The sequence below is a fragment of the Somniosus microcephalus genome, chromosome 20 (assembly GCF_052327205.1).
Source record: "Somniosus microcephalus isolate GS21.2 chromosome 20, FLI_Smic_1.0, whole genome shotgun sequence".
In the NCBI taxonomy this organism is placed as follows: Eukaryota; Metazoa; Chordata; class Chondrichthyes; order Squaliformes; family Somniosidae; genus Somniosus; species Somniosus microcephalus.
Window position 1 is genome coordinate 75,316,591 of NC_141006.1, and position 27,518 is coordinate 75,344,108.

The 27,518-nt window shown below is 47.6% G+C and overlaps 1 protein-coding gene across 1 annotated transcript in view; it reads left to right on the top strand.

Moving 5' to 3' along the window:
* The window catches only part of LOC147103434 (polycomb protein SCMH1-like), a 260,249-nt gene that overhangs the window by 111,030 nt on the left and 121,701 nt on the right, over nucleotides 1-27,518 (top strand). The window contains exons 7-8 of the mRNA XM_085963022.1: nucleotides 9,098-9,186; nucleotides 17,123-17,366. Of these exons, the coding sequence (XP_085819148.1) occupies nucleotides 9,098-9,186; nucleotides 17,123-17,366 (333 nt within the window). The remainder of the gene's footprint in view (nucleotides 1-9,097; nucleotides 9,187-17,122; nucleotides 17,367-27,518) is intronic.

The following is a 27,518-nucleotide window of genomic DNA, read 5'->3' on the forward strand; positions in this document are numbered from 1 at the left end:
CAGCCCTGGACCTACATGTTTGATTTTTTTTTTTATTTATTCATTCACGGGCTGTGGGCATCGCTGGCAAGGCCGGCATTTATTGCCCATCCCTAATTGCCCTTGAGCAGGTAGTGGTGAGCCACTGAGTGACTTGCCGGGCCACTTCAGAGGGCAGTTAAGAGTCAACCACATTGCTGTGGGTCTGGAGTCACATATAGGCCAGACCGGGTAAGGACGGCAGGTTTCCTTCCCTAAAGGATATTAGTGAACCAGATGGGTTTTTACGACAATCCATTAGTTTCATGGTCATCATTACTGATACTAGCTTATTATTCCAGATTTTATTTAAATTTAATTAACTGAATTTAAATTCCCCAGCTGCCGTGGTGGGATTTGAACTTGCATATCCCTGGATCATTAGTCCAGGCCTCTAGACTTATTAGTCCAGTAACATAACCACTATGCTACCGTAGTGTGGAGCACAGTGCAAGTGCACCTCGCCTCCCTCGGAGTCATAGTGAACGAACTGTGAGCTTGTAAAGGAGGTAAAGTGAAGAAAATGATTCCCATACTTAGGAACAGGAGGCGGCCATTCAGCCCCTCTAGCCTGTTCCACCATTCAATTAGACCGTGGCTGATCTGAATTGGATCCTCTCGGACTCTGAGCCTCCCGACTGGCGAAGCCCTTAATGTTGGGCCATCTTCCTCTGAGGACTGAAAGAGGTCACTGGGAACGGGGATGACCAAAGTGGGGATAGAATGCCAAACAATCCAAATGAATTCTGTCGTTAACATCACTACAGGGAGCTTATGGGCAACCCTGAACTGCGTCCGCTCAAACCGCGTTGGCCGATGCGGATACTTGGTGCCCAAACGGAGAATTAAAAACTTACCCGTGCGTGACTGTGAGCACCCGGAACAGACCATGGAACATATAAAAAGAAAGACTTGCATTTATATAGTGCCTTTCATGACCACCGGACGTCCCAAAATGCTTTACAGCCAACGAAGTACTTTTTGAAGTGTAGTCACTGTTGTAATGTAGGAAACGCAGCAACCAATCTGTGCACAGCAAGCGCCCATAAACAGCAATGTGATAATGACCAGATAATCTGTTTTTATTGATGTTGGTTGAGGGATAAATATTGGCCAGGACACCGGGGATAACTCCCCCGCTCCTCTTCGAAATAGGGCCGTGGGATCTTTTACGTCCACCCGAGAGAGCAGACGGGGCCTTGGTTTAACGTCTCATCCGAAAGACAGCACCTCCGACAGTGCAGCACTGCCCTTGGAGTGTCAGCCTGGATTTTTTGTGCTCCAGTCTCTGGAGTGGGACTTGAACCCCCAACCTTCTGACTCGGAGGCGAGCCTGCTACCCACAATTCAATGCCCGATTCCTAACTACAGAGGAGGCATCACAGCGACACACTCCGCTACTCCTGACTCAATCATCTGGCTTAATCACCTCGATGTATAATTAGTAAAATTCTACATCTACATCAGCCACACAAAGTACAGGAAACTTTGGTTTATCCGGAGGTTGCATGTCCGGAAACCTCGATCTACCGGCAGAAATCAGGAGCCGTTTTGTTAGGTTTTTTTTCTTCTCGTGGCTTTATTTTCAACAGTCGGGCTCTGGAAAGTCTCTCTGAAGCTGTTGCTAAGCTACAGAGACGCTTCCAAGGTACGGGCCGACTGTTTACAAGCTGTTGCTAAGCAACAGTGTTTGTTGTCAGATACAGAGATGAAAACCTCCGTATGCTTCAACATTAACTTTGTATGTCTGGCAGTTTTGATAGATCGGCAACAGCTCGGTGCCGGATATAACAAAGTTTCCTGTAGGATGGAGGAATTTCCGGGGTACTTTATAGTCTAGTGCTTTTTGGGAATGTATTTCATGGATTTTGCTATTTGTAGACAATAATGTGGCTGCAGCGAGTTTGATTTTCAGTCACTTAACTTTACAACTAGATGTTCTGGGCCCTATAACTGCTGACGTTGATCACAGCACCAGACTTTGCCAAGTTTGTCTATATTGTTTGTGGATTTTTTGATTTTTGGTTCCTGTATTTGGAAAGAAACTGAACGTTCTTTTTATCACGACATTCACTGGTTCTAAAGCGGGAGCTCGGCGCATGTTAGCAACACCGTGAGGAGCCTGATGCAAAAGGGCAATAGAATTGTTCATATCACTCAGTATTTACCTGGTTGACATGACTGTGTTTATGCCTTGACAGCAGGGAGGAATTCAGTTTGTTGATCTGTGTGTCTGCCGTGCTGTAAAGGTAATAAAATAAGTGGCGGATGCAGTGACTGTAAAGTGACCAGAGACCGACTGCTGGATATAACTTTCCAGGTTCTTGACGGAATCATCTTCTTAGGCAGTCCCTCGGAACCGAGGATGACTTGCTTCCACATTAAGAATGAGTTCTCAGGTGACTGATGAGTCCAATGCAGGACCTACAGTCTCTGTCACAGGTGGGGCAGACAGTGGTTGAAGGGGCGGGTGGGTGGGGTGCTTAGGTTGACATGTGCTTCTTGCGTTGCCTGCGCTTGGCTTCCGCTTGCTCCCGGCGAAGAGACTCGAGGTGTTCGGTGCCTTCCCAGATGCTTCTCCTCCACTTTGTGCGGTCTTGGGCCAGGGATTCCCAGGTGTTGGTGGGGCTGTTACACTTTTTCAAGGAGGCTTTGAGGATGTTCTTGAAGCGTTTCCTCTGCCCACCTGGGGCTCTCTTGCTGTGCCGGAGCTCCGAGTAGAGCGCTTGTTTTGGGAGTCTCGTATCAGACATGCAGACAATGTGACCCGTCCATTGGAGCTGATCGAGCGTGGTCAAAGCTTCGATGCTGGGGATGTTGGCCTGAGCAAGAACACTGACGTTGGTGCGCCTATCCTGCCAATGGATTTGCAGGATCTTGCAGAGGCAGCGTTGGTGGTACCTCTCCAGTGCTTTGAGGTGCCTGCTGTACATGGTCCATGTCTCTGAGGCATACAGCAGGGCAGGTATCACTGCTGCCCTGTAGACCATGAGCTTAGTGCCGGGTTTGAGGTCCTGGTCTTCAAACACTCTCTTCCTCAGGTGACCGAAGGCTGCACTGGCTCACTGAAGGCGGTGTTGGACTTCGTCGTTGACATCTGCCCTTGTTGACAGTAGGCTCCCGAGGTATGGAAAGTGGTCCACGTTGTCCAAGGCCTTGTTGTGGATTTTGATAATCTGGGGGCAGTACTGTGTGGCGGGGGCAGGTTGGTAGAGGACCTTTGTCTTACAGATGTTTAGTGTAAGGCCCGTGCTCTCGTACGCTTCGGTGAAGGTGTTGACGTTGGTTTGGAGTTCAACCTTCGAGTGAGTGCAGATGCAAGCGTCGTCTGCACGCTGTAATTCGACGACAGAAGATAGGATGACCTTGGATCTGGACTGGAGGCGACGGAGGTTGAACAGTTTCCCGTTTGTTCTGTAAATTAGCTCCACTCCAGTGGGGAGCTTACTGAGGGTGAGATGGAGCATTGCAGCAAGGAAGATTGAGATGAGCGTTGGTGCGATGACACAGCCTTGCTTGACCCCGGTTCATACATGAATTGGGTCTGTGGTGGAACCGTTGGTCAGGATCATGGCTTGCATGTCGTCGTGAAGCAGGCGGAGGATAGTGACAAACTTTTTTGTGGGCAGCCGAATTTGAGGAGGACACTCCATAATCCCTCACGGTTGGCGGTGTCGAAGGCTTTTGTGAGATCAAAGAAGGCCATGTACAGCGGTTGGTGCTGTTCCCTGCATTTCTCTTGTAATTGACGAATACTGCAGGAAAGACTTGCGGGCAACGTTCCCTGTACGCTGCACTTTGTTCTGCGCAGCTCGTTTCTTTTAATGCGCGGTCCGTTTAAATTTCTGCGCATGCGCGGTGTTTACAGTGTAAAAGTCATTGAGAGGCCTGCGCGGGACCTTTCCAATTACCACACGGCCGCGTGCACCTTAGCGGGAACATTGCTTGCAGGACTCATGTTGTTATACAATATAAAAATCTTGCGTAGGATAATGCGCTTCCTGCCGACACACCTGGAACTTCTGTTGTCACAATTTTTGATGCTATTCTGTCAGTATTGATCTTTGTAAATTGCTATGTCATAATTTCATTCCGTTTTGCTCAGTCATCTGTCATGCTGTAGTTTCGGAGGTTGCGCTCCCAACTCAGTCGCCATCTTGTACATTAAAAAAATATATTCATCAACTGGCCACGGGCAAATTACTAGTGAGGTATGAAATGTCAAGGTACCTCCATTAATAATGGAACAGCCACCCCATTATCACATGGCTACTGTCACTTCTCCAGTTCCTGTACTAGATTTTCAGTGTCCTAAAATAACATAACGTGCTGTATCCCCTGTCGAGAAATGAGTCGCGATAAGTTAGAGTACAGGAAACTCTTTTTTTTTTATCCAGCACCGACTGGACTGGCGTGGTGCCGGTTGATCAAAATGTCCGAATTACAGAGAGGTATACTTACCAAGGTATGAGAGCCCCGTACACGGCCACAGGTGCAGGAGCCCCTGATACACAGCACTTGTGCAGGAGTCCCAGTTACACGGCCACAGGTGCAGGAACCCCGGTTACACGGCTACAGATCCAGGAACCCCGGTTACGCGGCCACTAATCTATAGTAAAACTTACCTGAACCTACTCCTGAATTTTGCTGGTTAAGAGAGTTTCCTGTAGTACACCGTCTTACTAGTATACGACCCTCCCAGGGGCGGTATCATTAAACTTAGAATGCTACTAAAATTGGAACTGTGGGAGCTTCTCTTGTCGTGTTTTTTCAATAGAGATAGAAACTGCTGCAGATCCTCGACACGGTGTAGTTTTTATAAATTGGGGCAAGTGTTGCCGTTGCAGCTATGAGTGGGGTTTCCAGTACTCATTATTAACGTAGTTTGTGTTCATGTCCAACATGCTGCAGGTGAATCCTGCTCTTCAGATTGGATCTGTTGGGTGTTGTCGCCTTGAGGTTCATCCAAATTTACAAATGTTCAAAAAAACAATTATGGAGGATTGTGCATGTCCGACGGCACACACCAGACACGTAGCTCAGTTAGTGTACAGCTCTTACAACACTTGTATATTTATATTCATCTTCCGATTAGGCACTTTACAGCCTTCCGGACTCGATATCGAGTTCAACAATTTCAGATCATAACCTCGGCCCCTATTACATTTTTACATATATTTTTTATCCACACCTTTGTTTTGTGCCCTTCCCCCTTTTTTTTTCTCTCTCCCACATGGCAGCTGTCTCCCATTCTGCCAGCACATTTCACACCTAATCTAGAGCCGTCTTTTGCCTCCACTAGTCCTATCACCATCTCGTCTGGTTTTGAATACCTCTTAATGTCTCTTCACTTCTCTTTTGTTCTCTCCCAGCCTGGCCTTTCAATCTATTTCATTTCTTGTGCTTTTTCAGTCCTGACGAAGGGTTTCGACCCGAAACATTGACTCTGTTTCTCTCTCCACGGATGTTGCCTGGCCTGCTGAGTTTTTCCAGCATTTTCTGTTGTTATTTTGTATATTTATAACTGGTTCTGGACAGAGCCCTGCTCAAATGGAGTCTCTCAACCTCCTTGCACTGCCCTTACCCGACCTCTCTCGCTGTTACACAAGGTGAGGGACCTACAATTCCCATTGGCAATGGAGGGAATCTTGCGCTGCAATTCAAGATTGTGGCGATCAGTAACAACACACGAAAATGTGGGTCCCCGCTGCCAAATTTCTGGAGGTTGGATCATCTTGTATTGGCGTATTGTCGCTCGACAGCACTATCAATGGAGAGAGGACCATGTTTCTGCTGTCAGGAGCACGCCCATCAATATGAATCAGCCTTAATCTTTTCTTTAACCTCTTGTGTTCATTGCTACCTGGAATGACTGCAGACCTTGGTCTGATCATTGTAGTGTTTATAGGAGCACAAGAACAGGAGTAGGCCTATCATCCTAATATAGAGGTTAGGGAGGGCATCACGAGGGAAATTAGAGAAGCGTGCAATAAGAGCACAGCTGTCATCATAGGTGACTTTAACTTACATATAGATTGGACTAGCCTAATCAGTAAAAATAATGAGGAGGAGGAATTCCTTGAGTGTTTGAGGGATGGTTATCTGGATCAATATGTCGAGGAACCAACTCGGGAACAGGCTATATTGGACTGGGTACTGTGCAATGAGAAGGGACTAATCAGTAATCTTGTTGTACGGGGACCCTTGGGTCAGAGCGATCATAACATGATCGATTTCTCACTCGAAATGGAGAGCGAAGAAATTGACTCAGAGACTAAGGTCCTGAATTTAAACAAGGGGAATTATGATGCCATGAGACGGGAACTGAGTAGGTCTGATTGGACAACGTTCCTGGGAGGACTGGAGGTAGATAAACAATGGCAAACATTTAAAGATAGAATGACAAAATTGCAAAAATTGTTTATACCAATCTGGCATAAAAGGAAATCTAAAAAGGTGACTCAACCGTGGATAACAGGGGAAATTAGAGACAGCATAAAATCCAAAGATAGGGCGTATAAAATAGCCAAAAAAAGCGCCAGAGCGGAAGATTGGGAACAGTTTAAGATAGAGCAAAGGAGGGCAAAGGGCATAATCAAGAGGGGCAAAATAGCTTACGAAAACAAGCTGGCGGAAAATATAAAAACTAACTCCAAAAGCTTTTATAAGTATATCAAAAGGAAAAGACTGGTGAAAACCAAAGTTGGTCCATTGCAGTCAGATACGGGGGAATATATAATGGGAAATAAGGAAATGGCAGATCAACTAAATGCATACTTTGGGTCAGTCTTTACGAAGGAAGACACAAAAAACCTCCCTGGGATATCGGGAAAAATAGGGACATTGGCAAAGGAGGAACTGACGCAAATCAATATCTCTAAGGATATGGTGTTAAGGAAGCTAAAGGGATTGAAGGTGGACAAATCCCCAGGGCCTGATAACATGCATCCTAGGGTACTGAAGGAGGTGGCCCTAGAGATAGCGGATGCACTAAGGATGATTTTTCAGAATTCATTAGACTCGGGAACAGTGCCGATGGATTGGAGGGTAGCTAACGTTACCCCACTATTCAAAAAGGGGGGTAGGGAAAAAGCAGGTAATTACAGACCTGTAAGCCTTACATCAGTTGTGGGCAAAATGCTGGAGTCCATCATTAAGGATGAAATAGCGGAGCACTTAGCAAATGGGGACAGGATAGGACAGAGTCAACATGGATTTACAAAGGGTAAATCGTGCTTGACTAATCTATTGGAATTTTTTGAGGGAGTAACTGGTAGAATAGATGGGGGAGAGCCAGTAGATGTGGTGTACCTGGACTTCCAAAAGGCCTTCGATAAGGTCCCACATAAAAGATTAGCATGGAAAATTGAGGCTCATGGGATAAAGGGGAAAGTTTTGGCGTGGATAGGGAACTGGCTGTCAGATAGAAAACAGAGAGTTGGAATAAACGGCTCATTTTCTGAATGGCAGGCAGTAACAAGTGGGGTACCACAGGGATCTGTCCTGGGCCCCCAGCTGTTCACAATTTACATTAATGACCTGGATCAGGGAGTCGGATGCAGCATTTCCAAATTTGCAGACGACACTAAACTAGGAGGGGGGGTGGGCTCAGAGGAAGAGACCAGGAAGCTCCAGAGCGATTTGGACAGACTGGGCGATTGGGCGGATAAATGGCAGATGCACTATAATGTGGACAAGTGCGAAGTTATCCACCTTGGGTGCAGGAACGGGAGGGCAAATTATTATTTAAATGGCAATAGATTGGGAGAGGGGGAAGTACAGAGAGACCTGGGTGTTCTTGTACACCAGTCACTGAAGGCGAGCATGCAGGTGCAACAGGCGGTCAAGAAGGCAAACGGTATGCTGGCCTTCATAGCAAAAGGGTTAGAATACAGGAACAGGGATACCTTGCTGCAGCTGTACAGGGCACTGGTGAGACCACACCTCGAGTACTGTGTACAGTTTTGGTCGCCTCATCTGAGGAAGGATGTTCTTGCCATGGAGGGGGTGCAGCGGCGATTCATCAGGCTGATACCAGGAATGGCGGGAATGACCTATGAGGAGAGACTATGTAGTTTAGGGATGTACACACTGGAGTTTAGAAGATTGAGAGGGGACCTCATAGAAGTGTATAAAATTCTGACAGGTCTAGACAGACTGGATGCAGAAGGAATGTTTCCCTTGGCGGGTGAGAACAGAACTAGAGGACATAATTTAAGGATAAGGGCTAAACCATTTAGGACAGAGATGAGGGGGAATTTCTTCACTCAGAGAGTGGTGAACCTGTGGAACTCATTGCCACAGAGGGCAGTGTACGCCAGCTCATTAAATATATTTAAGAGGGAATTAGATATATTTCTACGGGCAAAAGGGGTTAAGGGTTACGGAGAGAAGGCGGGGACGGGATACTGAATTAAAGGATCAGCCATGATCTCATTGAATGGCGGAGCAGGCACGAAGGGCCGAATGGCCTACTCCTGCTCCTATCTTCTATGTATCTATGTATCTATGTATCCCCGTGAGCCTCGTCCGCCATTCAGGTTGATCATGGCTGATTTGTATCTTCACTCCATCTAACTGCCTTGGTTCCATAACCCAGAATACCCTTGGCTAACAAAAACCTATCGATCTCCGTTTTGAAATTTTTAATTGACCCCCAACCTTTTGGCGGGGGGGGTTGGCGGAGAGCTCCAGATTTCTGCTGCCCTTTGTGTGAAGAAGTGCTTCCTGATATCACCCTTGAACTGCCTAGCTCTAATTTTAAGGTTATGCCCCCTTGCTCTGGACTCTCCCAGATCTCGGATCTTACAAATCCTGTTACACGGAATTTAGCAGCAGCGTCAAGATCCAAAGCGAGGCACTTAGTTTATTCCCAGCGGTTCGATTCCTCTGGAAAGGAGACGGTGTATCTGCCTGTTAGTGATGTGACCTGGTGTTGGTGGGTTGAGATTTTAGACCTGTACTTGGTTGTTCACACTGCCACGTTGGTTGCTGATTGAGGCCTCTCGCTGCATTCTGAATGAGATACTGTGCACAGCAAACTAATCTTACACATTTTCTTTTGTAACGGTGACTCTAGGATTTCGACTGAATGCATCTTCGTGGCCCATGTTCTTGCTGAAAACTCTAAGTGGAGCAGAAATGGCACCAGTCAGAATATTTCACAAGGTAGGCATTCCTCCTTTGATATTTTAAGTGTCTTTTATTTAAGGTCATGGCATTGCTGTGCAATTTTCTCCATTTGGTAAAAGTAGTTTCCTGTTGAGCTCCCCCATCTCCACTATTCCCTTCAGTATTTCCTCACTAACTTGAAAGTGCCCAGGGGCGATCTGTGTCCTCCGAGGACTGGTATTGATTCAGCTGTTGGGAAGTACATGAGCCTCGGTTGGGATTACTCTCTCTTCCAGTTTCTCCCTCCCTATGGGAATTCCCTCATTTCTGTTTGGCATCGCCCATCTCCTCCCCTCTTGTGACAGCATTGGAAATCATCCATCTGCACAAGCCTGCATCATCCCACTGCCTTTTTAAAAAATTTGTTCACGGGATGTGGGCGTCATTGGGAAGGCCAGCATTTATTGCCCGTCCCTAATTGCCCTCGAGAAGGTGGTGGTGAGCCGCCGCCTTGAACTGCTGCAGTCCGTGTGGTGAAGGTGCTCCCACAGTGCTGTTAGGGAGGGAGTTCCGGGATTTTGACCCAGCGACGATGAAGGAACGGCCGATATAGTTACAAGTCAGGAAGTGTGTGACTTGGAGGGGAACTTGGAGGTGGTGGTGTTCCCATGCGCCTGCTGCCCTTGTTCTTCTCAGTGGAAGAGGTCGTGGGTTTGGGAGGTGCTGCCGAAGAAGCCTTGGCGAGTTGCTGCAGTGCATCTTGTAGAGGGTACACACTGCAGCCACGGTGCGCTGGTGGTGGAGGAAGTGAATGTTTAGGGTGGTGGATGCGGTGCCAATCAAGCGGGCTGCTTTGTCCTGGATGGTGTTGAGCTTCTTGAGTGTTGTTGGAGCTGCACTCATCCAGGCAAGTGGAGAGTATTCCATCACACTCCTTACTTGTGCCTTGTAGATGGTGGAAAGGCTTTGGGGAATCAGGAGGTGAGACACTCGCCACAGAATACCCAGCCTCTGACCTGCTCTTGTACCCACAGTATTTATGTGGGTGGTCCAGTTAGTTTTCTGGTCAATAGGGACTTCCAGGATGTCGATGGTGGGGGATTTGGCGATGGTAATGCTGTTGAATGCCAAGGGGCGGTGGTTAGAATCTCGCTTGTTAGAGATAGTCATTGCCTAGCACTTCTGTGGCGCGAATGTTACCTGCCACTTATCAGACCAAGCCTGAATGTCCTCCAGGTCTTGCTGCATTCGAGCATGGACTGCTTCATTATCTGAGAAGTTGCGAATGGAACTGAACACACTCTGCAATCATGAGCGAACATCCCCACTTCTGATCTTATGTTGGAGGGAGGGTCATTGATGAAGCAGCTGAAGATGGTTGGGCCTAGGAATCTGCCCTGAGGAACTCCTGCAGCGATGTTCTGGGGCTGCGATGATCAACCTCCCACAACCATCTTCCTTTGTGCTAGGTATGACTCCAGCCAGTGGAGAGTTTTCCTCCTGATTCCCATTGACTTCAATTTTACTGGGGCTCCTTGATGCCACACTCCGTCAAATGCTGCCTTGATGTCAAGGGAAGTCATTCTCCCCTCACCTCTGGAATCAGCTCTTTTGTCCATGTTTGGACCAAGGCTGTAATGAGGGCTGGAGCTGAGTGGTTCTGGCAGAACCCAAACTGAGCATTGGTGAGTAAGTGAGATAGCACTGTCGATGACACCTGCCATCATTTTACTGATGATTGAGTAGACTGATGGGGTGTTAATTGGCCGGATTGAATTTTTCCTGCTTTTTGTGGACAGGACATACCTGGGCAGTTTTCCACATTGTCGGATAGATGCCAGTGTTGTAGCTGTACTGGAACAGCTTGGCTAGAGGCGCGGCTAGTTCTGGAGCACAAGTCTTCAGCACGACAGCCGGGATGTTGTCAGGGCCCACAGCCTTTGCTGTATCCAGTGCACTCAGCCATTTCTTGATATCACATGGAGTGAATCGAATTGGCTGAAGACTGGCTTCTGTGATGGTGGGGACCTCAGGAGGAGACCGATATGGATCACCCACTCGGCACTTCTGGCTGAAGATGGTTGCAAACACTTGTCTTTTGCACTCACGTGCTGGGCTCCACCATCATTGAGGATGGGGATATTCCTGGAGCCCCCTCCTTCCGTTAGTTGTTTAATGGTCCACCACCATTCACGACTGGATATGGCAGGACTGTAGAGCTTTAATCTGATCCGTTGATTGTGGGATCGCTTAGCTCTGTCTATAACATGCTGCTTCCGCTGTTTAGCATGCATATAGTCCTGTGTTGCAGCTTCCCCAGGTTGGCACCTCATTTTTAGGTACGCCTGGTGCTGCTCCTGGCATACTCTTCTGCACTCCTTATTGAACCAGGGTTGGTCCCCTGGCTTGATGGTAATGGTAGAGTGAGGGATATGCCGGGCCATGAGGTTACAGATTGTGGTGGAATACAATTCTGCTGCTGCTGCTGGCCCACAGCGCCTCATGGATGCCCAGTTTTGAGCTGCTAGATCTGTTCTGAATCTATCCCATTTAGCACGGTGGTAGTGCCACACAACACGATGGAGGGTGAAGACGAGATTTCATCTCCACAAGGACTGTGCGGTGGTCACTGTCATGGACAGATGCATCTGCGACAAGTAAATTGATGAGGACGAGGTCAAGTAGGTTTTTCCCTCGTGTTGATTCTCTCACCACCTGCCGCAGTCCTAGTCCCATTACCCTCAAAGGCCGCCTTGAATAAGTGGCTTGCTGGGCCATTTCAGAGTGCAGCTAAGAGTCAACCACATGACTGTGGGTCTGGAGTCACATCTGGGCCAGACCGGGTAAGATCGGTAAATCCGGTAGTTTCATGGTCACCATTACTGATGCTAGTTTTTTTAAATTCCAGATTTATTTAATGGAATTAAATTCCCCAGCTGCCGTGGTGGGATTTGAACTCTCGTCTCCTGATCGTTAATCCAGGCCTCTGGATTACTAGTCCAGTAACATAACCACTGTGCTACCATAGCCCAAGACTACTGTAATACCTGGTACTATATAGTGGAACAGCACTTGTGCCTTTAGCTTTTAACGTGCTTTATTCTGTCCCTTTTACTGGCTATACTGGGAAACTCTTGACTCTTCCACACTCCAATCAGCCCATCTTTGTCCATTGAAATTGGTGCCAGTTCCTGACCTTAGCTGTGAAAAGGGTTTGTGTAGATTATCACGTGGTTAATGTTTGTAAAACCCCTTGCTCAGCTCCGACTGAAAGGGCTGGGAGTTTACCAGAACGTTTTCCCTATGGGCATTTATTACTCTGCTTTTCATTACAGCAAGGTGAGGAATGGATTACACGAGCTATAGCATACGATAGAAATTGGCCAGAACATTTTTATATTTAATCTTCAGTTCCTCCCCTTCAATGTGTGTTATCTGTATTTTGTTGAGCATTTGAAATTCTGTCACTCCACCTTGCACTGCGATAGAGGACTGCTTGTGGTTACTGGCAATAGTAATGCGTCAGCTCCTTGGCAGGAAAGTTGAGTACATTTACTGCCTTCGGTTAGTGACTTTGCTTCTGGGAAAGTATCGTGCACCTGCTTGAGCTGGATTCCAGGTTGTGTAATATTAACGCCTGTAACCGAGATTTGAAAATTCCTTTCATGGTTCCGTCTCTTATAGCCCTTCCCATGCCCAGATGTTGCACAGATATTATCAAACGGCTTGATGATGATGTTGCAAATTAGTGATGCGGGTTTGTGGGTGGCGGGGGAGATGCTGGCTCATGCTGGGATGAGGTTTCATGGGGACAGGCCACGTCCCTCCAATACATTGCACAGCTCTCTGTGTGGTGCTCAGCAACAGCAGACTATGTTCACTGTGGAGGCAAGGAGGAAGAAGTCATCACAGCCGAGCGCAATAGTGCCTTCACTTTTCAGCGGGGTTACTGGGTAGCGATCCGGAAAGTACCCCAGCTGATTTATCCTCCTTCCCACCTGTCCCGGGGATTCCAAGGTCGTTTGTCGCATCCACCCTGCCTAAGACCAGCTAATTAAGTCCAAATAATTGAACCTTGGATTTTCCTGGTCTGTGGAACTCGGTTGCACACCACATTGGTGACCAGAAGCACGGCAGATGGAGGTCAGTGCGGAGAAGTGTGAAGTGATGCTCTTTGGGAGGAGTAATAAGGAAAGACAGTACACTATAAATCTGAGGAAGGATGTTCTTGCCATGGAGGGAGTGCAGTGAAGATTCACCAGACTGATACCTGGGATGGCAGGAATGAGGTATGAGGAGAGATTGGGTCGATTAGGCTTATATTCGCTAGAGTTTAGAAGAATGAGAGGGGATCTCATTGAAACGTATAAAATTCTAACAGGACTAGACAGACTAGATGCAGGAAGGATGTTCCCGATGGTCGGGGAGTCCAGAACCAGGGGTCACAGTCTAAGGATAAGCCATTTAGGACTGAGATGAGGAGGAATTTCTTCACCCAGAGAGTGGTGAACCTGTGGAACTCTCTACCACAAAAGGCAGTAGAGGCCAATTTATTAAATAATATTCAAGAAGGAGTTAGATATATTTCTTAAGGCTAAAGGGATCAAGGGATATGGGGAGAAGGCAGGGACAGGGTACTGAATTTGGATGATCAGCCATGATCTCATTGAATGGCGGAGCAGGCTCGAGGGGCCGAATGGCCTACTCCTGCTCATATCTTCTATGTTTCTAAATGGCACGATTTTGAAAAGTGTAGATGAGCAGAGAGAGACCTTGGTGTCCAGTTACACAAATCCTTAAAGGTGGCTGGGCAAGTTGATAAGGTGGTTAAAAAAGCATCTGGGTTACTTGGGTTTGTAAATAGAGGAATAGAAAATAAAAGCAAAGAGATCATTCTAGAACTTTATAAATCACCGGTTAGGCCTCAGCTGGAGTGTTGTGTGCACCACACTTCAGGAAAGATGTAAAGGTCTTAGAAAGGGTACAGAGGAGGTTTAGCAGGATGTTATAGAGTCATAGAGTTATACAGCACAGAAAGAGGCCCGTCGTGTCCGTGCCGGCCATCAAGCCCTGTCTCTTCTAATCCCATTTTCCAGCACTTGGTCCGTAGCCTTGTATGCTATGGCGTTTCAAGTGCTCATCTAAATGCTTCTTGAATGTTGTGAGGGTTCCTGCCTCTACCACCCTTTCAGGCAGTGAGTTCCAGATTCCAACCACCCTCTGGGTGAAAAAGTTTTTCCTCAAATCCCCTCTAAACCTCCTGCCCCTTACCTTGAATCTATGCCCCCTGGTTATTGACCCCTCTACTAAGGGGAAAAGTCCTTTCTATCTACCCCCCTCATAATTTTGTACACCTCAATCAGGTCCCCCCTCAGCCTGCTCTGCTCCAAGGAAAACAACCCCAGCCTATCCAGTCTTTCTTCATAGCTGAAGCGCTCCAGCCCAAGTAACATCCTGGTGAATCTCCTCTGCACCCTCTCCAATGCAATCACATCCTTCCTATAGTGTGGCGACCAGAACTGCACACAGTATTCCAGCTGTGGCCTTACCAGCGTTTTGTACAGCTCCATCATAACCTCCCTGCTCTTATATTCTATGCCTCGGCTAATGAAGGCCTCGGCTAATGAAGGCAAGTATCCCATATGGTGACCTAATGGAAGTTTTCAAGATAATGAAAAGTTTTGATAGAGTGGATAGAGAAAAACGATTCCCTCTGGTGAGCGAGTCGATAACCAGAGCTCATAGATTTAAAATCATTGACAAAAGATCTCATGGGGAGATGAGAATTTATTTCACTGAGTTTTCAGGATCTGGGAGCCAGGCTGCTTGTGTTCACCTCCTAGTGGTCAGTATCAGAGTAGCGTGAACATTATTATTTGGAGCAGGTTGATTGTGACTGAGACACCAAGCAAACAATTGGTTTTCACTCTGGGACGACCAGGGTGATGTATTTTTTTTGATGTGATTTAGTGCTGGGTGGCCTGTGTATTAAATAGAGGCCAGAACTTTCCTTTAACAGCCTGAAAGTGTTTTAGTTAAAATCTAATTAATTAAATATTTTCTGTAATTCAGGTGAATATTTTTGGAAGTGGAGTTGCTTTAATGCATCTGTGGGAAGCGCCCTTGCCTCCGAGTCAGAAGGTTGTGGGTCCAAGTCCCACTCCAGAGACTTGAGCACAAAAATCTGAGGGAGCACTGCAGTGTCGGAGGGGCAGTGCTGAGGGAGCGCTGCACTGTCGGAGGGTCAGTACTGAGGGAGTGCTGCACTGTCAGAGGTGCCGTCCTTCGGATGAGACGTTAAACCGAGGCCCTGTCTGCTCTCTCAGGTGGATGTAAAAGATCCCGTGGCACTATTTCAAAGAAGAGCAGGGGAGTTCTCCCCGGTGTCCTGGGGCCAATATTTATCCCTCAATCAACATCACTGAAACAGATTATCGGGTCATTATCACATTGCCGTTTGTGGGAGCTGGCTGTGCGCAAATTGGCTTCCTCAGTGACTACACTCCAAAAGTACTTCATTGGCTGTAAATTGCTTTGGGACACTGAGGTTGTGAAAGGTGCTGTAGAAATGCAAGACTTTTTTTTTCTTTTCAGCCTAATTATATGAACTAACATTTGTCTGTACTCCATCCACCCCCCCCCCCCCCCCCCTCCAAATTGGTCAGGTAAGCTTGTCCAGTCAATCACTGAGCAATACAGACAAGGAGGGGCTCGGGTTTGATCCCCAGTCTGTACGGAGTTCAGTGATGTCAGGTTGGTGCTAATGTTACTACAATAGTCTCGCAACCCTGGACCGGAAAAAGGGAAAATCAGCCAGGGTTTCCGACCCTCCTCGCCATCCAGAAACCTTCCATGGACCACGGAGGTGGCATCAGCTGTGGATTGGGTCGAGCTTGGCTACGATGCCCCCTCCCCATGTCAAATAGCCTATTGACCCCCAGCAAGGCTGAAGAATGAATGAAGGCCAACTTGGGCAAAGTACCAGAGGTTGGCCAGTCTCTGCGTCACTGTGTGTCATCGGAGAATTGATGCCTCCAGGAGAGGAGAAAGATTGCTGGAGGTTCTGGCGGAGTTCCCTACTTACTCGCAATCTCTAGATTTTTAAATTTATCTGCTAGTTTTTGAACTCTGTGATTTTACTCAAACTCCTTTTTTTACATTGTTTTTATATTTTATTCAGCCCTTACCTCCACGGCCACTTTAGTAAAGCTGCACAAATGGACCCACTCCTGATAGCTGCAATATTTCGTTGAAGCTCTTCTGATGTGAGATGTTGGTCACGTATTAAATAAGCTGCAGTGCCAGGTGACCTTGCACATGGCAGTAATTTAGATCTGAGAATGGTTTCTCTGCACAGCTTTGGTCTCCTTATCCGAGGAAGGATATACTGTACTTGCCTTGGAGGTGGTGCAACGAAGGTTCACTGGATCGATTCCTGGGATGAGAGGTCTGTCCTATGATGCGAGATTGTGTAGAATGGGCCGATACTCTCTGGGGTTTAGAAGAATGAGAGGTGATCTCATTGAAACATACAAGATTCTGAGGGGGATTGACAGGGTAGATGCTGAGAGGTTGTTTCCCCCTGGCTGGAGAGTCTAGAACTCAGGGGCATAGTCTCAGGATAAGGGGTCGGCTGTTTAGGACTGAGACGAGGAGGAGTTTCTTCACTCAGGGTTGTGAATCTTTGGAATTCTCTGCCCCAAAGAGCTGTGGATGCTCAGTCTTTGTGTATATTCAAGGCTGAGATCGATAGATTTTTGGACTCTAGGGGAATCGAGGGATATGGCGATCGGGCGGGAAAGTGGAGTTGAGGTTGAATTTCAGCCATGATCTTATTGAATGGCGGAGCAGGCTCGAGGGGCCGAATGGCCGACTCCTGCTCCTAATTCTTAAGTTCCAAACAATGTCCTTTTAACAACTGTACAGAACATGGCCCAGGGTCTTGACAGCACAAAAGTCATTGATCAGCGCTTGTGTGCTTTGCGTTAAACAGGAACCACCGTCACCTTCACAGAACTATTATAAAGTGGGGATGAAACTGGAGGCAGTTGACCGGAAGAACCCGCATTTTATTTGCCCCGCGACTATTGGAGAAGTGCGAGGGACGGAAGTGTTGGTGACGTTCGATGGTTGGAGAGGGGCCTTTGATTACTGGTGTCGATACGACTCTCGGGATATTTTCCCCGTGGGATGGTGTTCTATGACTGGTGACAACCTGCAACCTCCAGGAACTAAGGGTAAGACTTGTTTTATACACCCGAGAAAGAGCTTCGCTTGCTGCAGGGAATTTATAGCAGGACTCCCAGCCTGTGGGGCTCATTGTGCCCTGGGATATTTAACCTTTTGAACAGGAGAGGGGAGCGGGGCACAACAAGGGACCTGTAAAACAGACTTCAGTTGGGGAGAGTACACATGACCCTCAAGTCTGTTGACTTGGTCATAGTCATAGAGTTATACAGCACAGAAAGAGGCCCTTCGGCCCTTCGTGTCCGCACCGGCCATCGAGCCCTGTCTATTCTAATCCCATTTTCCAGCACTTGGTCCGTAGCCTTGTATGCTATGGCGTTTCAAGTGCTCATCTAAATGCTTCTTGAATGTTGTGAGGGTTCCTGCCTCTACCACCCTTTCAGGCAGTGAGTTCCAGATTTCAACCACCCTCTGGGTGAAAAAGTTTTTCCTCAAATCCCCTCTAAACCTCCTGCCCCTTACCTTGAAACTATGCCCCCTGGTTATTGACCCCTCTACTAAGGGGAAAAGTTCCTTTCTATCTACCCTATCTATGCCCCTCATAATTTTGTACACCTCAATCAGGTTCCCCCCTCAGCCTTCTCTGCTCCAAGGAAAACAACCTCAGCCTGTCCAGTCCCTCTTCATAGCTGAAGCGCTCCAGCCCAGGTAACATCCTGGTGCATCTCCTCTGCACCCTCTCCAATGCAATCACATCCCTCCTATAGTGTGGCGACCAGAACTGCACACAGTATTCCACACTTATTTCATTTTAACACTGCAAGAAAGATCCATGCTGTTAATTGGGACAGTCTCTCAGTATAATGACAGGATACTGGAAATCTGAAACAAGAACAGAAAATGCTGGAAATATTCCAGGTCAGGCGGCAGCATCTCTGAGAACAGATGAGACGCTTCAGGTGTTGTCAGCCGTGGCTCTCTGTGTGTGTCACTCTCTCTCTCTCTGTCTTTCTCTCTCTCTGTGTCTCTCTCTCTCTCTCTCTCTGTCTCTCTGTGTGTGTCTCTCACTCATTATCACAGTGCTGTTTGTGGGCGCTTGCTGTGCGCAAATTGGCTGCCGCGTTTCCTACATTACAACAGTGACTACACTTCAAAAGTACTTCGTTAGCTGTAAAGCTTTGAGACTTCCAGTGGTTGTGAAAGGCGCTATAGAAATGCAAGTCTTTCTTTACGGACTCTTCATTGGAACAGTCCTGTTCTTTCCACAGATGCTGCCTGACTTAGTGATTGCTGTGATTTTGGCAATCGGGCACTAGGTGTCACTATTTACCTAGATGTAGAATAACGTTACTTTAATTTTGACCTCCATTTTGACTACTTGAATCCAATTTTGGGTCGCCTGAAAGTCAGAGCTCACGGTCTGTGTGAGCGCGTAGTTTCAGCATCTCAGATCGTGCGGCCCTGGAATAATCCTGATACCGATCGACAGCACGAACGAAGCACAATGTTCGATCAAGTGTCATGAATTTGAAAACTGGGTCATGGGGAAGGGGGGAACCACAATACCATGGACCTCTCTGAAGGTGTCGCTGCTATCTGACTGTTGCTCTTCACCTGCTGACTGGCAGATCCATTTGCGATGGAGCAGCTGAAGGGTTAATATTCCCTTCTCAATCGAGCAACAGCCTGAGTTTTAAAGATCTTGTAGCTAAGGTAACGCTGCAGAAACCAATATTTTGGCGCTGCAGTTTTGAGCACAAAACTCTTGCAGGGAGATGTTTGTGTTTTATGGTGCTGGGTCTAATTGTAAGTTATAAGTGCCAGATTGTCAAAGAAATTTTAATGATCAAACCGAGAGACCTGCACACCGCAGGGATGGAAGATAAAGAGCTTGAACCAGGAGCTTGTATAATGTGAGCATTAACCCTTCAATTGCACAACCTTGTTCTGCTAAAAGTTTAGCATTGATGTGAAGTACTTGTGTAGGATAAGTTGGGTATTAGACCAGTGTCAGCCAATGGCTCAGTGGGCAGCACTCTCTCTCGCCTCTGAGTCAGAAGGTTGTGGGTTCAAGTCCCACTCCAGAGACTTGAGCACAAAAATCTAGGCTGACACTCCAGTGCAGTGCTGAGGGAGCGCTGCACTGCCAGAGGTGCCATCTTTTGGATGAGACGTTAAATCAAGGCCCTGTCTGCCCCCTCAGGTGGATGTAAAAGATACCACAGCCACTATTTTGAAGAAGAGCAGGGGGAGTTCTCCCCGGTGTCCTGAGGCCAATATTTATCCGTCAATCAACATCACTAACACAGATGATCTGGTCATTGTCACATTGCGTTTGTGGGAGCTTGCTGTGTGCAAATTGGCTGCGGCGTTTCCTACATTACAACAGTGACTCCACTTCAAAAAGTACTTCATTGGCTGTAAAGCGCTTTGGGACATCCGGTGGTCGTGAACAGCGCTATAGAAATGCGAGTTTTTCTTTCGATTACGGCCCGATCGGGTATCTGGAATGAAGTGGAGGGAAACTCCCTGTGGCAGGGTGAGTTTCTCATCTTCACTCCAGGATCAGGTGAAGCACGGACTCCAGATTCAGGCAGCATTTATACTATAACTGGAGCAGTGCGAAATGTAACTCGCCATTTCACTTTGCCCAAGTAGCAGCGTGAATGCCCTCTTCGATTTCAGTCGCTCGCTTTCATTTTTTAATAAACCCTCCTCCTGGTGACTGAGGTGACTTTTGAGTTGCATCAAAATAGCACCTTCCATGCCTGACTACCACCGGGCTGGTGGAGTCCAGCCTGCCTGTTCAGGCGGAAGATGCGCAGATCTTCCAGCGTCCAGGCCAACATTTGTCCCTCAACCAACATCGGCCGAAACAGATTAGCTGGTCATTCATCTCGTTGCTGTTTGTGGGATCAATTCAATTCAATTTTATTTGTCATATATGCAGCAGACATATGTACTGCACAATGAAATGTTGATTTTTACGAGTCCTCCCAACACTGGAATAAATATTGCATAGCAATGATAAAAATACCAACAGAAACACAGCAACAATAAACAAGACAACAGTAATATAAATAATAAACTATTCGTTCATGAGTCTTATGGCCTGGGGGTAGAAGCTGTTCCGAAACCTGCAGGTACGAGACCGTATACTTCAGTACCTCTTACCGGACGGGAGCAGGGCGAAGAGGTTGTGGCTGGGGTGGCTCGCGTCTTTGATGATTCTCAGGGCCTTCCCCCGGCACACCTCTGGATAGATATCCTGCACAGCAGGTAGTTCAATTCCCACAGTATGTTGTGCAGCCTTCACCACCATCTGTAGGATCTTGCTGTGCGCACGTTGGCAGCTGCGTTGGATCTTGCTGTGCGCACATTGGCAGCTGCGTTGGATCTTGCTGTGCGCACGTTGGCAGCTGCGTTTGCCGACAAAAATAATCGTGACTACCCTTCAAAGATAATGAATTGTTTGTGAAGCACTTTGGGACCTCCTGAGGAATTGAAAGGCGCTATATAAATGCAAGTCCACCCGTCACGGTACTGCTATGCCACGGAGCTGAAATTCCTCCTAATTAATTTTACAGAAAAAGTCAAGAGTGAGGGCAGGACAGGACTCCACCCCCTGCTGTGTTGCTAAAGCAGAGGACAACGTCCCAGTATGAATGGCCAGTGTTCACACCTGGCCATCTACGTCTCAGCCAGGATCTACCCAAGAAATTTTTTTTTATTCATTGATGGGATGTGGGCGTCGCTGGCTAGGCCTGCATTTAGTGCCCATCCCTAATTGCCCCTGAGAAGATGGTGGTGAGCCGCCTTCTTGAACCGCTGCAGTCCATATGGTGTAGGTACACCCACAATGCTGTTAGGAAGGGAGTTCCAGGATTTTGGCCCAGCGACAGTGAAGGATCGGCGATACAGGTCCAAGTCAGGATGGTGTGTGGCTTGGAGGGGAACTTGTAGGTGGTGATGTTCCCATGCGCCTGCTGCCCTTGTCCTTCTAAGTGGTAGAGGTCGCGGGTTTGGAAGGTGCTGTTGAAGGAGCTTTGGCAAGTTGCTGCAGTGCAACTTGTAAAAAATGACCACGTTATTCCCATGACTAGGTCCCTCTGCTGGACATGTGTGCAATTTGATTGGCACCACATCCACCACCTTAAACATTCATTCCCTCCATCACCGGCGTACCGTGGCTGCAGTGTGTACCATCTACAAGATGCACTGCAGCAACTCGCCAAGGCTTCTTCGGCAGCACCTCCCAAACCCGCGACCTCTTCCACCTAGAAGGACAAGGGCAGCAGGCGCATGGGAACACCACCACCTCCAAGTCACACACCATCCTGACTTGGAAATATATCGGCCGTTCCTTCATCGTCGCTGGGTCAAAATCCTGGAACTCCCTCCCTAACAGCACTGTGGGAGCACCTTCACCACACGGACTGCAGCGGCTCACCACCACCTTCTCGAGGTCAATTGGGGATGGGCAATAAATGCCGGCCTTGCCAGCGACGCCCACATCCCGTGAATGAATTTTTTTTTTTTAGATGAAGCCTGCAGTTATTGGTCTCTGCAATGCCACTGATGGACGAAAACTAGCAACTTGGCATTTCTTCCCACTGTGGGGAGGTTTGAGGACTGATCACTGTGAGGTGCTGTCTGCCCAACTCAAAAGCAACCTGGCCTTTGGGCCCTGATAGCGTACTGATTCTAATACTGAAGCCCTGCGCATCAGAACTACCTTGCTCCTCAGCCAAGCCGTTCTAGTGCAACTAAGACACTGGCATCTACCCGATAGTATACAAAATTGCTTGGGTATGTCCTGTCCACAAAAATCAGGACAAATCTAACCCAGCCGGTTAATGCCCTGTCAGCCTCCTCCTAATCGTCAATAAAGTGACGGACTACTCACCAATTTCCTGCTCACTGACACTCAGTTTAGGTTCTGCAAGTTCTGGGACTCGTTAAAGCTTTGATTCAACAACAACTTGTATTTATATAGCACCTCTATCTTAAACGTCCCAAGGTGTTTAACAGCAGTGTTATCAATAAAACATTTTTTGACACCGAGTCACAGAATGAGGTATTGGGACAGATGACCAAAAGCTTGGTCAAAGAGGTAGGTTTTAAGGAGCATCTTAAAGGAGGAAAGAGAGGCGGAGAGGTTTAGGGAGGGAATTCCAGAGCTTGGGGCCGAGGCTGTAGGCACGGCCACCAATGGTGGAGCGAATAAAATCGGGGATGCTCAGGAAGCCATAATTTGAGGAGCGCGGATATGTTGGATGTTCGCAGGGCCGGAAGAGCTCTCGGAGGTAGGGATGCAATACAACAAGAACCTGATCGCAGCCAACGGATGAAAGCTCTCACAGCCTTGAAGCATGCTGGGGACTGGTGGGGTGAGGTGAGATACCAAAACTTTGTGCCATTCCATGTCTTTATTTCCATTTTATTTAAAGCAACTAACTTGAAATGTACTATATGTGAACCCGCGAATGATATCTGTACCCACATCGATTCACACATACTTCCAACATCACCGCTCCATAAGGGAGACTACGATGGGCTTGATCACTGCTGCTCTTGGGCCTCGGCCCACAAGACCAACAAAGGAAATGTTGCTTTGTTCCCTTTCCTGAAGCTTCGACAAATGCACTTGGAGTTCTGGCTTTAGATTTGTTCCTCTCTGGGCAGAAAGGAGTTTAAACTAGGTTCCTGCTTAGCAGGGAGCACAGACTTGATGCATCTGACTGCCCAAATTACAGCGTTGACTCTTCCTCACACAGTTACGGTTTTATTCCCATCCATGATGGCATTCCTTGTTCCCAGAACATGCTGCTGGATAAATGGCTGCCCCTTTTCGGCCGCACTGATGGTGGGTCACATGCTCAGTTAACTTTTATCAGGATTTCTGCCTAACTTCGCTTCAAGTTGAAGAAATCTCCATGATTCCCGCTTTAAGCAAAAGTCCATGTCGCCAGTTCGTTTATAAAAAAAAAAAAAAAAAATTGACGTGAGCTTTTATCATTTCAAAAGATAAACACTCTGATTCACCCTGTGTCCATCAACCAGATGTTGTCCCTCTAGCTCCTGCACAAAGAAAAACTGATTTGACAGAAATATCCCTCTTGAAAATTCAGGGCAACAAACAGGAGTGATTATAGAAACATAGAAGATAGGAGCAGGAGTAGGCCATTCGGCCCCTCGAGCCTGCTCCACCATTCAATGAGATCACGGCTGATCATCCAAATTCAGTACCCTGTCCCTGCCTTCTCTCCATATCCCTTGATCCCTTTAGCCTTAAGAAATATATCCAACTCCTTCTTGAATATATTAAATGTATTGGCCTCTACTGCCTTCTGTGGTAAAGAATTCCACAGGTTCACCACTCTCTGGGTGAAGAAATTCCTCCTAATTTCTGTCCTAAAAGGCTTACTCCTTATCCTTGGACTGTGACCCCTGGTTCTAGACTCCCCGACCGTCAGGAACATCCTTCCTGCATCTAGTCTGTCTAGTCCTGCCAGAATTTTATAAGTTTCAATGAGATCCCCTCTCATTCTTCTAAACTCCAGCGAGTACAAGCCCAATCGTCCCAATCTCTCCTCATACGTCATTCCTGCCATCCCAGGTATCAGCCTGGTGAATCTTCGCTGCACTCCTTCCATGGCAAGAACATCCTTCCTCAGATAAGTGAACCAAAACTGCACACAATACTCAAGGTGTGGTCTCGCCAAGGCCCTGTACAACTGCAGCAAGACATCCTTGTTCCTGTACTCAAACCCTCACGCTATGAAGGCCAACATACCATTTGCCGCCTTAACCACCTGCTGCACCTGCATGCTTACCTTCAGCGACTGGTGCACAAGGACGCCCAGGTCTCGTTGCACTTCCCCGTCTCCCAATCTATTGCTGGTCAGATAATCTGCTTTCCTGTTTTTGCCACCAAAATTATCAAACAAAATTTGACACTGAACCACATAAGGAGATATTGGGACAGGTGACCAACAGCTTTTCAAAGAGGTCGGCTTTAAGGAATGTCTTAAAGCAGGAACGAGAGATGGAAATATATTCAAGGCGGAGATAGACAGATTTTTGAGCAACAGGGGAGTCGAGGGTTATGGGGAACGGGCAGGAAAGTGGAGTTGAGGTCAAAGATCAGCCATGACCTCGTTGAATGGCAGAGCAGGCTCGAGGGGCCGAATGGCCGACTCCTCCTATTTCTTATGTTCTTATGAAAGGCGGAGAGGTTTAGGGAGGGAATTCCAGAGCTTGGGGCCTCAGCAGCTAAAGGCACGGCCGCCAATGGTGGAGCGAAAAAATCGGGGATAAACAAGAGGCCAGAATTGGAGGAGCGTAGAGATCTCGGAGGGTTATAGGGCTGGAGGTGGTTACAGAGATAGGGAGGGGCGAGGCCATGGAGGGATTTGAAAACCGGGATGAGAATTTTAAAATCGAGGCTCTTGGAAGCTCTGAACCGAGTGTGTGACCCGCAACAAAACTGTGATTCACAGTTCAGCAAATGCAAACGCGATTGTTTTTAATAAATAATTTAGAAGTCCGAGAAGCCACGTATAGCTGCAGACAGGAAATGCTCTTCAGCTGCTCTGGGTGGGGAGATGATTAAGATCTGGAGGAGTCGGGAGTTGCAAGTGGATGACACAACAGGAATGTCAGCAATGACAAATCAAAATCCTTTCATCTCCCTCTTGCAGCCTCCAACAACTCCTGCGCTTCCCATCGCGCACTCGCGAGTGTGTCTGTGTCGGCAGACTCTTTGGCATTCCGTCAATCACTGGCCACGGTAATCTATTGTGAATGATGCTTGTGGCATCGAACAAGCAGCAGGATCCTGTTTTAACCAACAGCAACAACAGAAATCGTTTGCTTATTCACGGTGATCGCAGGATGACAGATCTCGGTAGGGCGCCGACAGTGTCCAGTGTGTACTGCAGATTGGTGACCTCGACCCTTGCCGATCGTGCATGGTTTTGGCCAGCGTTCGAGGGCGTGCAACACTTCTGGTGTTCCGGCCGCCATTGACGGCCGTGCCTTCAGCTGCCTGGGCCCTGGAATTCCCTCCCTAAACCTCTCCGCCTCTCCTCCTTTATGACTCTCCTTAAAACCTCCCTCTCTGACCAAACTTTTGGTCACCTGTCCCAATACAGGTAGACTATCCTTTATCCGAAAACCTCGGGACCAGCCGTGTTTCGGTTTTCGGAAAATTTCAGATTTCGGAAGGTATTTTATAAGACTGGGAAATTTGTCGAGTGGGGGTCGGGGTCCGCGGGGGGGTCGGCGGGGGTCGGGGTCGGCGGGAGGCGGGGGGTCGTCGGCGGGGGTCGGGGTCGTGCGCACAACTTACGCTGACCTTCTGCTCAGCGTAAGACGTGCGCCACTCTGGTCATGTCGTGCGCACGACTTACGCTGAACGAAAAAACCTTCGGTTTTTAGAGGGTTTCGGTTTTCGGAAGTTCGGATAAAAGGTAGTCTACCTGCTGTATCTCCTTAATTGGCTCGGTGTCAAATTTTGTTTGATAATCGCTCCTGTGAAGCGCCTTGGGACGTTTTGCTATGTTAAAGGCGCTGTATAAATACAAGTTTAGTTGGTGCCTTTACTATCAGCAAACCCACCATCTGAACAAATATAATTTTGCAAACAGCCGAAGAATGGAGGGCAAATTGTGAATCATTCAGGAAACTGTATTATCCGGAGGTTAACTGTCCGGAATGCTCGAGCCACCGGCAAAAATCAGGAGCCATTTCGGTAGGTTTTTTTTTTCGTTGCTTTTTTTTCACCAGTCAGGCTCTGCAAGGTCTCGCTGAAGCTGTTGCTAAGCTACAGAGACGCTTGCAAGGTACTGCCGACTGTTTAGAAGCTTTTGCAACAGGGTTTGTTGCCAGATACGGAGCTCAAAATCTCCGTATGTTTCAACATTAGCGCTGGTTTGTCCGGCAGTTTTGATGGGACGGCAACAGCTTGGTCCCGTCGGTGCCGGATAGCACAAAGTTTCCTGTATATGCTTGCAAGTAGGGCATTGATGATCTTGAGTGGGCTGACGGCAAGGGTGTCGCAATCAATGTTCCCTTTAATGGCGGCCCATTCGAAACACCGCGCATGCGCAGCTTTTCCCATTTAAAAGCCGGTGAGCCAGCTGCGCGGGAGCTACGGAGCGCCACGCAGCTTAAAGGGAGCGTTGGTCACAGTTAGTGTGTGGGGGGGGGGGTGCAGCCCTGTCCTTTTCTTCATTTCCTTCTCTAGGGGGGGAGGAACTAAATACAATTAAAATCACTAAGGAAGTGGTACTTGGTAAAATAATGGGACTCAAGGCGGATAAATCCCCTGGACCTGATGGCTTGCATCCCAGGGTCTTGAGGGAAGTAGCGGTAGGGATTGTGGATGCATTGGTAATAATTTTCCAAAACTCACTGGACTCAGCAAAGGTCCCGGCAGATTGGAAAACTGCTAATGTAACACCCTTATTTAAAAAGGGTAGTAGGCAGAAGGCTGGAAACTATAGACCTGTTAGCCTAACATCTGTGGTTGGTAAAATGTTAGAGTCCATTATTAAGGAGACAGTAACGGGACATTTGGATAAACATAATTTAATAGGGCAAACTCAGCATGGTTTCATGAAGGGGAAGTCATGTTTGACAAATTTGCTTGAGTTTTTTGAGGAAGTAACATACAGGGTGGATAAAGGGGAACCAGTGGACGTAGTGTATTTAGACTTCCAAAAGGTATTTGACAAGGTGCCACGCAAAAGATTATTGCTCAAGATAAAAAATCACGGGATTGGGGGTAATATTCTGGCGTGGGTGGAGGATTGGCTCTCTAACAGAAAGCAGAGAGTTGGGATAAATGGTTCGTTCTCAGATTGGCAACCAGTAACTAGTGGTGTTCCGCAGGGGTCAGTGCTGGGTCCCCAACTCTTTACAATCTATATTAACGATTTGGAGGCGGGGACCGAGTGTAACATATCAAAGTTTGCAGATGATACAAAGATGGGACTGAAAGTAGTGAGTGAGGAGGACATAAAAAACCTGCAAAGGGACATAGACAGGCTAAGTAAGTGGGCAGAGATTTGGCAGATGGAATACAATACTGGAAAGTGTGAGGTTATGCACTTTGGCAGGAAAAATCATAGAGCAAGTTATTATCTTAATGGCAAGAAACTGGAAAGTACTGTAGTACAAAGGGATCTGGGGGTCCT